Source organism: Typopeltis vanoorti, chromosome 16 (assembly GCF_054136105.1).
Source record: "Typopeltis vanoorti isolate ZY-2024b chromosome 16, IOZ_Tvanoo_1.0, whole genome shotgun sequence".
In the NCBI taxonomy this organism is placed as follows: Eukaryota; Metazoa; Arthropoda; class Arachnida; order Uropygi; family Thelyphonidae; genus Typopeltis; species Typopeltis vanoorti.
In genome coordinates this window covers 37,361,395-37,373,727 of record NC_143564.1, presented here as the reverse complement: position 1 = coordinate 37,373,727, position 12,333 = coordinate 37,361,395, and the positions used below count along the sequence as shown (strand labels likewise).

Genomic DNA, 12,333 nt, shown 5'->3' with positions numbered 1-12,333 from the left:
GTGTCTTTCAAACAGTGCATGAAAAAAAAAAAAAAATTAAATCCGGATTATTTATTCCTGTAATGACCTCATGCTCTTCATACCCGCTGCATATAATTAAGCTGCTTAGACAAGCAGCAGAAATACAAACTGATGTTCTTTGTAATGCAACCGATATGTGCTTTAAATGGATGTTTATGTTGCTAAAATATTACTAATGGAATTTTGCGTGTAAAGAAGTTTTGTGAATATCACTGCTCCCTGCAAATCACAGAATAATAAAGAAATTAATAATAAAGATAAAAAAGATTTGTCTTTCAAAAATTGATTCCAAAACATTCTCTTTTTTCTTGAAGACAAATCAAGAACAAAGAAATTCAGACTGCGAGCCTGCATTTGTAATATAACTGTATTACCATGTTGCAAGAAATGACTTGAGTTTTCTACCTCATTTTTTGACTTAGTCGACCGAAATTTCAAAGCGATTTGCAGCATCCAGAACTACCAATTGAATACAAACTGGTTGTCGGGAAACTGCTTGAAAGGAAAGTAGGAGAAGCGCCTCGGTCACGATTTCATCATGAGTTGCGAGAAGCATAATGACAAGTCCGACTACCGTCAGGTTTATTATAACGCTTTACGAGGACTAAAGATTTGTACTGCAATTCGCTAGAGAAATCGAGTATTATCACATAAAAAAAGTTATTCAATGCTATAAAAAATCACACAGAATAATGCAACTGTTATGTAGTCTGTAGGAACACTTCCATTTTTCTCGACTACTACGTGCCAGTAACAAACCACGTATCACCGACATCTACCAAGGCGTTATGGTGCAGAGCTTGCCGTTACTGGAACGTTGATCATCGTAAGGTTGTTGTATGTACTGACGATGAGAAGACCAAGAAGTCGAACTTCACTACAAAAGCTTTGGGTAAAACATCCTCGTCCTTGTGTCAGTATTTAGTAAAACGTCTACGAAGAGATTGAAGTCTGAATTGAGATTTGTGCCCTAGAGTCGCTTCTGTGGAATGCTACTGTCGATTCATCGCTCAAGAAATCGCAGAGATTTTACACGACGTTCACGTGAAGCAACTAAGGCTATTCAGACTAGTATATTAGGTCTTAACTGTGTGTTTTCTGGCCGGTTTGTCTGTTGTGTGTGTGAGAGAGTGGGTGGGAGGCGGGGATGTCATGAGTCCGGATGAGACAGATGTGGGATTGACTCGCTGTGCTGGCTGGGCACCTATAATCGGTTTCATACAACGAACTGTTTAGTGTGGAGATCATCGTACGCATACAAATGAGTTTCTAGTATTGAAATCCTGTACCGCACAGTGCAGGAGGTTCAGCGATCAGCTGATGTATTCGGAAAGACTACGCTTTCTCACAAATGTTGGTAAAAAAAAAAACCCGAGATTCTTCAGCACGAAAGTCGTCTTCGATCGACCTAAACGACTACATTCACATTTGTCATTACAAACTCCACCTACCAAATGCATATCCGCGTATTCTAAATTGGAGAATGTAAACCGCGTGTTCACAGTTAGCTAATGCAATGATCTTAATAGCTTAAATCTGCCTGCGCTGTTTGCGGGCTAAGTGCACTAATTTGCCTACAAACATTGACGCATGCTACATTTCAAATAGCCACAGCTCTAACTGTTGAGAGTCGAATTCATGTGTATGAGGCATTCTTGACCGGAAATGGTATAAAAAAATTAAGATTCTGAAATTTAACAGAGTTGAAAGAAGAGTATTACTCCCGTTTGATACTTTATTAGTAAAATATACACAATACGCATTCTGCATTGAAATTTACTAAGTTGTCTTCACCCCTCCCCCCTTTTGAGGATGTCAGTGTTTAACTTATACATTTCTAAATGGCCATTATGTGTCTCTTTAAATCATAAGTATGCTTGCATTGCACTATCATGTAAGAAACGTCGCAAACAAAACGAATATTGCTTATGCTTGAAGATGATGCTTATATTTATGTTCTTTATTATTTATATATTCTTTTTTGTAGTTATGTAATATTTACCAAATATGAAATTAAATATGCGAACTAACATGCTTTTTTATTCACGCGCTTCGCGATTCTCTAAGAATTCTTAACCAACATACACATCCGTGATTACCCGCTAGTCTAAATCCCTGTCACCCTACAAGGATTTAGGGACCTCGCGGATGTACAACTGAGTACAGTTAGGTCCTTTCTAAATGAACTTACAGGAGATTCATTGCGCATGTTTTAATTACACTACAAAAACCTGTCTCCTATATTTATGATCAGCCATTGTACATTGCAAAGAAATCCAGCCATGAAGCATCACTGGCATCTATTGGTTAAGCATCGAACTACCAGAGTTTTTATATATTATGTAAATACCGGTCCGTGTGTTGTAGTGACAGCAGAACAATTCCTAATTTGTGCGCGAATAACTATAGTTATTTTCTTTTCCCTCCACGTAAGCACGAATAAGTATCAACATCACATTGCTGATAAGCTTGTTAACATGATAGAACCTACAAAGATGACTAATACGGAAATGAGACAAAGCTACAGCTGAAACCATCGCTTATTTAGTCAAGGCACGGGCGGAAAGATCAGAGGAGAACAAGCTAATCATATTATGGTGTACGATACGCCGACAGTTACGAGTGGTGCAAATTGGAAAGCGAATTCTAGACCAAGTGCTATCTCTAGAGAGAGAGATATTAACTGAAAGCAAGTAACCAGAGAAATGGGGTCAAACAATAACTAAGATGAATGTTAGAAGAGAGAGAAAGTAAATTGACCTTGATATCAAGGAGTGACCCACTTCAAGAGGAGAATTAAATTCAAGAATTAGTGAGAAATAACCTCCATATAATCCTACATGATTGAGGATAAATTAAGGACAATTTAAACAGTTTATCATTTTGGTTTTAAGAGCAAGAGAGAGAGTGTGGAGGTTAACTTATCTCTACATGGATAAAGCGCAGTATATATAATACCAAGTACATCGTCATTACAAGCAAATGGTACACAATAGTAGTTGTAATTAGATAAGTAGAGAGATAAATACGGCCCTGAGGTCTTTGTGTATCTATTTCAGCTCATCTATTTCAGAAAGGGTTGTTCCAAGACAAACTGTCCATCTCAGCAAAACTGGTTAACTTTGTTTCGGTTGCAAGGGCTTAGATACGGTTCTTTGCGTCCTTAATACGATTCGATTGCATCAAGGATTTATCCAGATATTTCTACCCAATGCACGCATCGTGCCAACCACACTAAAGCGACGTTGGGATAACAATTGTCCGATGTGCATAATAAACTGCTACACTTGAAACACTTCCAGTAATCCATTGCCCTGCAATGCTAGAGAGAGAGAGAATGACTAGAATAAAATTTCATAAGATATGCAATTATTCCGCTATTATTTGGTCCCATGTACAAGTGGAAGTTTGCATAAACAGAATATTAAACTTTTTCATTAGCATTCCCTCGGCTAGGGCTGCAGTCCAGATACTCCTAAATTACGAACTGTAGCGAATCGTTTGAGTTCGTGAATCTATTTTTCTGTAATCATTTTTATCAGCTTGGTTTATTTGATTTTCGTTAGTTTTATTTCTTTCATTTTTGCGGACGTTAAAACTTCTTTTGCTCGGCCATTGTCGACGTTCAAAAATTATGCAATTTATGTGCCATAATCACGGTTGCGATCTCTCCGTTAAAATCTTTCAACGCCCATATTTCCGATGAATGCGATTACTTTATTTCGTCGTTTAAAGTTTTCGTTGCGTCTCCCACCTGCGGCGAGATGTAATCGTATTACGGTATCGAGTTGGGCAATCAAGCGATTGCCTTCAGGGGGTATTCTTCTTGTTACACGAGCAAACATATGTTTACTCAAATTTCCCTCGGCAAAGTCTCACTTCCCAGTATTTCAGAAACGTGTGAACATGCTTCAGGTAAAGTACTCTTACTGAAGTACAATAACCTTCAGGAGGAAGATTTTGGTGCAACCGATAGTGTTAATCTACCCTCAATACGTAGCTCTTATTATCTCTTCTTAAAGGCAGTTTAACTGATAAAAAAAAATAAAAGGCTGGAGAATTTATCTTTAAATAACTTGCCTTAGAGCCTGTGTAGCTCAGTGGATGTGGCGTTTGCCAACCACGGCGCTTGGCCGCTCGAAGGAAGACTTGGTTTCGAGTCTAGTCGGCAACTAGAGGAAATTTTTCTAAGCCTTTTTTCGACCGGTTCCCGAGTTAGTCGATCTCTGGCACGGGTAAGCAGGTTTTTCCTCCCGGAAACTCGGGTTTTTCGTCCTGTAAACTCAAGAAAATCGACCGTAGAACCCACATTATTTCAGACATTAAATATATTGTGTTAGGGACCACGAGATGGCGGCACCATTGAGCCGTCTCTCTTCACTGAGTACCGCTTAATTAGTGATAGCCTTGGGCCATCTATCTCTGATTGGTACCAGTGGAGGTTGAACTGCCGACTCAGTCTCCAAAAGTTAGATAGGGCTAAATGGCCTCGCCTACTCCCCGTATACGGGAATAAAAAGGCGTTAGCTGATTTTTTTTTTTTTTTTTTGATAACTTGCCTTTGGGCTTTAACGAAAAACAATGGGAAAAATTCATTGCGTTCTTGTGTTAAGTTGGTCGAACTCTTAATGAAGGGGAAAATGTTCATTGTATTGATCAACAGAGCCTCCGTAGCTTGGTTGGTTTTGACGGAATCCTATGGTTGGAGAGAGCTGGGTTCGAATCTCATCTATAACGCAAGCAATTTTTATCAGAGTTTTTATAGCCGATTTCATACGGAGATGGGGTTTTCCTTCCTGGAAACCCTGGATTTTTATCTCTCAAAAAAGGCAAACTGGTCCCGTGAACGTAGACCCATCTACAGATGTAAAATATCTGCCCTTAGGAAATACAGCAGAGGAGTGGTAAGTCGGCTGCGTTAACTACCTAAAAATCCCGTCTTAACCGATAATCCATCCATTTCTCGTATTGAAAGTTCGAGAAATGGATGGATGGATATCGATCAGCGTAAAATTGAAATCACCTTTTGCAATAAAAATCTATGTCTAAATAGTCAAATCTGAATATAGCCTATTTGAATGAAATCTAACACTGGTATATCACTTAGGAATTCACTCACATATTTCAGATAACTCCTCAAATCCTTATACTAGCATGATTTATATGTTGTAACCCGAAAAACAAAAATAAATCAAAATCTGTCATCAGGTTAGTTTTCCGTATCAGAAATATTAAATTGGACAACGATGTAATTGATGCGGGCCGCAATCTACTGCTTGTTTAAATATGTTCAATGCTATTTACAACAGCATTCCTGCTGATTCTGAATTAATTACAGTCAGTATCTGCTTCGTTGGCCAAATAGGACGTTCGGCAGCGATCCACTTGTCTGAACATGTCAAGAAGGTGAAAAAGAAACTAAAACAAAGATCATATAACCAACACTAGTTACCAGGTAGTATGTCATTAACTTTTCATTTGCAAATACAACACATCTCGCTGGATGCAGACAATATCTGCATGCAGTTTTGTTTTCATAATGGCAACTAGATGGCGTCAGAATCACTCAATGCATCTTTCGCTTTCACCGGACTTGTTGAAGATTGCACTTTACGTAGAATTGTTAATTTTTTGTGTTGCATATTATTTATTATATTTCATGTGACTCCAGCCCACCAAAGTTTATAAATTTACACTATAATTAGTACCGTAGACGGGCTATTTATTTTTGTAACCGATGATACCCGCTTTACAATGTGTGAATAGCAGAAATATGCCCAAGAGGTAGTAGAATAAATGCAAACCCATCTCAACTGCTGCCCACCTTCGTTAACTTTTTTTTTTTTTAATTTCTCAAGAGAAAAGTGGTTTTTCGTGATGACTAAGTGTTCCATTTAGTTCAGTTAGCGTCTGTAATCTGTTAGGATATCAAAAAGTATTCAGATGAAGTGAACTTTTAATGAAAGGCAGTGTTGTTCTCATTCTTACTAGTTGCAACATTTTAAACCTAAATAATAAGGATAATAAAACAAATACGACTAAACTTGGAACTATTATCTTGGAGAGAAATAAACCAAGGAGTTAGACAGGAATGTCCCCTATCTGCTTCTCTATATAATTTAAATAAAATCATAAAACGAAATAAATATACTCATTTAAACTACTATTATTTTGTACGTCCTGATAAATAATGATAATTTTTTTAATATTTTTTTTTTTTTTTTTTTTTTACATAAAAAGATGGCGATAAGCATGTGTAATTCCACTTATTTTATATTCACGCAGGTGTACTGGTTAGGACCAATGACGGGAGGCCCTTTGGCAGGACTTATATATGAATATATCTTTGACACTAAGAAGACAACCAAAAACCTAAAGGAGGCACTGGACGAGATAGACAGAGGTAAGATATCACTCACAAGCGCACTATTTTCCAAGTTAAAACTACCTGAACAATCATTTTTATTAATCTTTTTTCACCTATCAAAAAATTGTTTGGAATGGTACTCCAGTACTAATCTAACCTGCATAGTATCCGAATACTATGGGCATATATACGTTAATAGTCAGATAAGCCACAGCTATGGAGTCCAGAAATATAGATTCTGCACCAAACGATTAAAAAAAAAAAAAAAAACTAATTCACCCCCCCCCCACATACACAAAAATGAAAGTGAAAACTTTCATTGAAAATGAAAAAGTGAAAACTAAAGATTAAAAAAAAAAGTGTTCCGATATCATAATACAAAGTGGTTTCTCTCCATCCAAACTGTTTCCATTTTTAACAGAGTTCTTACAACCCACTATATAAGAATGTCATCTCCATCCTTCCCGGTTGCTTTACTGTTGTTTCAGCATCGACATGGTCAGAAATGACAATGATGACGAATCGCCTCCATGGGATACATTTCAACCAAGAACCGCATCCGATAGTTAGCCGGAACTTCGCTTGTCGACAGACGCCTAGAAAGCTTTCTCGTGTCCTCCTTCCTGCAGGCTTTTGTTCCTTAACCTGTCAAGAATAAACTGACTCGAACATTAGTCATTGTTTGATATTTAACGACTAAGGTTGTTTTACTCTGTAGAGACAAGCTTTGGAGCCACAGCTTCTAAGATACGTAGCGTGTACCCTTCCCTACACTAAAAGACATAATACCGCAGAAGCTAGTGGTAAAATACAACAAGTAAAAAAAAAAAAAAAAAAAAAAGTTAAATTCCGTTTCCGATATTCTCCCTCTTGATCTGTTTTTTTCCTCTGATAAGAAATATACACTCATGAGCCAAAAACAATATGGCTGCCCAACCTACTTTCAGCCAACTAAACTGTATTCGGAACTAGACGGGAGGCAGTATCCTGGTATGGGGTTGTTCTCATAGACATCACTAGACCTTCTCATCCTCACGGAACACACCTTGACCGCTAATTCTTGTCTGGGGATTGTTTCGGACCACATTGTCCTACATGGTGACACTGTGGTCCGATGGATCCGAACTATTCCAGAAAGACAACGCCTGTCACAGTCTCGCACTGTGTAAAAACATATCCAAGCATTGGGTATGATCGCCCGGCCTCCAAGCTCTCCTTATTTCAATCCCATTGGACATTTGTAGGGTCATGTGGAACACTGCATCCGTCATAGAACAGCGTAGAGTACCTCAGGTCACCTGAGATCTAGTAGAGTTGATGGCAAGACGGGTGCAAGCATTATCTCGGCCTAGAGGCAGAGATAACGATTTGGCTCGTGAGTATATAAATCAGTTACACAATGTGCAGGAAAGAATGTTCGTAAAAAATAGTAAAATAAAAACAGTATGAGTATCCTATTAGAATAAAAGAACGTTTTTATTTCGATAAATATGTTCTAATTGAAACCACATTCAGAATATCTTGCAGGAAGAACCGGCTGCAAGCAGTTTCCTAAGCACGTAGTCGCCTGCATTAATCATAACTTCCCAACAACATGCAAAACAACAGAATCCATCTCATCCCTAATAAAGGAAGTTTGCGTTGGCTTTTAATCAGAGCGCTATCTTCCACTTCGATTTCACGGATTCATTAACTAGTTCGTTACAGGGAGTGAGTGCGCGCTGCAAGAGAGAAAAATGACGACGCATGCACACGCAGACAGAGAAAGAAGAAGATGAAAAAAAAAATCATGAGGAGAATAATTGCAGTGGACTTATCTATCTGGATTCAGGCGGACAGAGATAAATAAAACTGCCTTAATATAAAATGCAAAACATTTAGTATCAAATGAAGAAAATGGATGTTCACTTAGTGAAAAATAGCACTTCATCTATTCTATTCATTTCTGGATGTAATTCTGTTTACAGGAATACTTTTACTAATTCTTTGTAGTTCAAAAATAATGAACAACACAAAAATAGGCGTCATGTTTATGGTGAAAATAAACAATTAGTGATAGTTGCAGAAATATTTGAATTTTTTTTCCCTAAATCATTTGAAAACCTTAGTTCTTGACTTAAATAATAACTGTGTCATCCACCAGTTAATGCGGTCACAACAATTAAAATTCGAAATCATGAGTGGATGGCGTCATCAAAATTACACATCTATGGATGACGTACTCTTTATCTCATTTATTTATTTATTTAGCTTTTTTCACTTTCTTTTTTGCGAAAATTCTTGGCCGCTTTAGCTATCTTAACCTACTATATAAGTAGGTATATATTATTATGCAAATAATGGAAGTAGTCCTTTAATATTCAACAAATTAACGCAATTAACAGTAAATACTGTTACTGAAAAATAATAGAAATTCCGTTTGTTGATACACACGTACACTGCTTGTAACACATTCCATAACTAATGAAAATAAGTGTTTCAATATGGAAGAGTCCCCACAGTTAGCCTAGTGGCTTTGCACTTCGGAACCATATGCCTGGGGAAGGAGTGTCCTAGGTTCGATTCCTGTCGACGACGTGAGCTTAATGTTCTTCCTCAGCCATAGCCAAGTTAGCCGGTCTTGGGCGTGGACAGCAGGGTTTTTTCCAGTTTATCTGGGGTTTTTCATCTCGCAAGCAGGCAAACTGGCCCCTAGATGGTGATGTAGATAACTACCCCTAAACAGCCCAAAGGCTATAATCACCACAACAACGACGATATGGAAAAAGAAAAAAAAAGCTATTCAAGTAAATAAAAGTAATTCTTACACAAAAGTAGTTTTAAATGTTAAAGAAATAATGGGGGGGGGGGCTATAAACAAAGTCGCAATCGTAACTATTAATAAAAAAAAAAATATTTACATTCGCTTCACCTTTAACTCAGCGGAGTGCATCACCATAATAAGGTTGCTTACAAGCAAAGCATCCGATTCCTAATGCACAGGTTAGACTGGCCAGCAAAGTCCCGACGTTTTAACACTTCCAGAAGAGCGCGTTGGAACGGCAGCTGAGCGGAGACTACGGCCAAGTTCACTGCAGGAACGAGCTACCGTTTTGGCGCAAGAATAGGTCAAAATAATTTGAGCAACGCTCATTATATGGGCAGCAGTTTCAATAAATCACTTAACTAGGCATATTTGTTCCACAAATGTGAGAGGAATTTCTAGTCCCATTACGCTCTGAGGGTTTATCAATAGTTAACAGAACTTTGGTAGACGAGGATCTAATAGGACATGTTACTTCATGTAATTTCTAGCGCTAATTTAAAGTCCTCAATACTTGTTACTTGTATTGCAAGGAACAAGTATTGAGGACTTTAAATTAGCGCTAGAAACTACAATTTTTGTAAGTGGCTTGTCAGTCTTAGGACACATCAAATAAAATAAAAAAAAGAAGAATATAGATTAGATGTAATATTTGAACTGAAGAAGATTGAGGGAGAGACCGTGTCCATCCGAACATTAATCTCTCCCAGTTTGACAGTTATTTTTACCTCAATGGTATACCACGTCATAAACACCCGTGATTTAGATTTTTCTTTAATTCGAAATTACCGTTAGCACTATTTTAGCATCAAGCCAGTTGTCGATCTTTATCTTTTAATGAGAAGGTATTATAGAAGAAAGGCGAACCGATTTTCTAAAGAAAGAGCCGAAATTCATTTACTTCTGTTTATCGGCCAGTGTATTATTCTTTGCGACCGAGCCGGACATCAGTAAATGCTGACGTGTATTGGAAAACTGTTCGATTCCTACAGAAGTAGGGCGAACGTATTCTCTAATCTGCGGAGATAAACGTGCCAACTTTGTGAGTTTGTGCACCTCAATACTAAGCGATATGAGCATGCGTTGCCATACCAACAACAAACAAGAAGCAAAGCTGCCCAGAAGGGCCCTTCAGCACAGTTAAGCCTCACGCTGCATCCTCGCAGCAGTTAGGGATTTGAGGGGTTAGTTAACTTCCTGAGTGTGCCGGGAAAGCGGCATTTACGGGATTCACGGATCGAGTACTGGATTTTTGTGCAAATTGGCTAAATGAACCCCGGACTTCATAAGAAGTACTTAAAGCAGTGTTGTCAATATTGTAAGCAACTGTCATTTGCTTGAGGCGTCATCAAACACAGCTTAAAGCCTTCTCTTTGATTCATCTGATGACAGCAATTACTTGCTACCGCATCTTTTTTTTTTTCTTCTCTTATGTCATTTGCAAGTTATGAAGGACTTATTATTCATGCGTCAACCAATCTTTTATTTCTTTCCGCATGAATGTATTATGTCATCTTTTTCATTCTGCATTATGAACATTATATATGTAAGAAAGTGGACAGAAGTATCTCTCGTAATCAACAAAAAATCACTCAGAAATTATATTAACACTAACGATCATATTAATTTTTATACACCTATAGGACGAAAATCTATGCGTTTATTTAGTTACTAATCCATTAGTAAATTTCGTCTCAATGGGAATGCACAGACATCAATATTATTTTAATATTAAAACAATATTAAATCAACTCAATTTTAATAAAATTTCCACCTACCCGTTTTTTTTTTTTTCTTTCCAGATCAGAATTCATATGTATTGAGAACCTAGAAATGTTGCCTGGGTTGTTGTTTTGAAATACGCTGAAGCAATTTAGTTTTCAGCAGTATTTAGGCTATGAGAGGACAGTGTACTATGTCTGTTAATTGTATGTCTTTGTTTTTCTCGCTGACTTGTTAGTATGAGAAAGTATAGCTCATCTTCCTCTGAAAAGTCCTCATAAAAATTGCATCTTAGATGGAATTCGAACGAAAATCTTTCCAACCCAAAAAGGACACTCGTTATCAACTGAGCTACAGAAGTTTTTACCTGCAGAGGTGTCCCAATTAAAGTTTGAATAATAATAAAAATACAGTACATGTTTGCTGTGAAGTTTTTTTCTTTACCCTTCGTTTGATCAAGCTATTCGAACGACCAATTCCCATTAGGACACCAAAGAATCGGTGAGATCATGACCGTACTGAATGTTCTTTTAGAAAAATATCTCTGACCGAATTCGAAGCAGTGTTTGTTACATATTCAAGTCCTTAAATCAGCTAGCAAAGAACTTGCTTCTACAAACTGAGACGAGTTTAAGCTGAACTCGATTTAGAAAGAGAAAAAAAAATTACCAATCTAATACTCCGTGGAGCTGCCTTTTATGTACCATCGAGTAACCCAGTACATAAAACGTATATCCGAATTGTTCCTCAGACATTCCCAATTTGGCCGGCAAACAACGTAATTATATACGTAGGGAATGAATTCTGTTTGCCTTCATAGTCAATATATCGACTTTTAGTCTAAAAAGCAAGCTGGTTGGCCGGTTGTTTGGAGAGACAGAAACGAAGAATAGAACAGAACATATATTTGACTTTCTCTTCGTTCCACAAGAAGTGGGATCGTTAATCTTCTACAGCAACACAATAAAAGAAAGAAGAAAAGAAAAAAATAGCAACAAAGTAAAAAAGAAATTTTGGTTTTGGCCATTAAATAGAAATGTGTAAACCGTGAGAAACTGTTACCTGCCGTTTTCCTTTCTTTGGGCCAGGCAATCATTTATTCATTTAAGAATTTTTTAAATAAGTGGTTTTCTTTCGAAAGGAGCTTCATGAAACTTCCGAAATCGATTTTGAAATCTAGTCGACAGCGAACTGCGGTGGGAACTTGAACAAAGTATCGCCATCTGGGGAGGAAAAGCAAAGGCATTCACTGCCGTGCAATTTTTTTTAATATTACTAAGTTTATGTCATCATTAAATTTAAGTACATTTCTTGGTTACAAATCGAAGCTTCAGTGCCTTCAAAGAAGTTTACTATGAACTCAAAGCAAGAGCGATCAGAAATAGTAATAGAAACCCATCATTAGGAATCCACTGTAATG

The 12,333-nt window shown here is 37.4% G+C and overlaps 1 protein-coding gene across 2 annotated transcripts in view; it reads left to right on the top strand.

Moving 5' to 3' along the window:
- LOC150097959 (lens fiber major intrinsic protein-like) overlaps positions 1-12,333 on the top strand; it is a 162,825-nt gene that overhangs the window by 139,112 nt on the left and 11,380 nt on the right. For both annotated transcript variants that reach the window (XM_090406536.1, XM_090406535.1), the window contains exon 4: positions 6,307-6,424. In XM_090406536.1, coding sequence (XP_090262662.1) covers positions 6,307-6,424 — 118 coding nt within the window. The remainder of the gene's footprint in view (positions 1-6,306; positions 6,425-12,333) is intronic.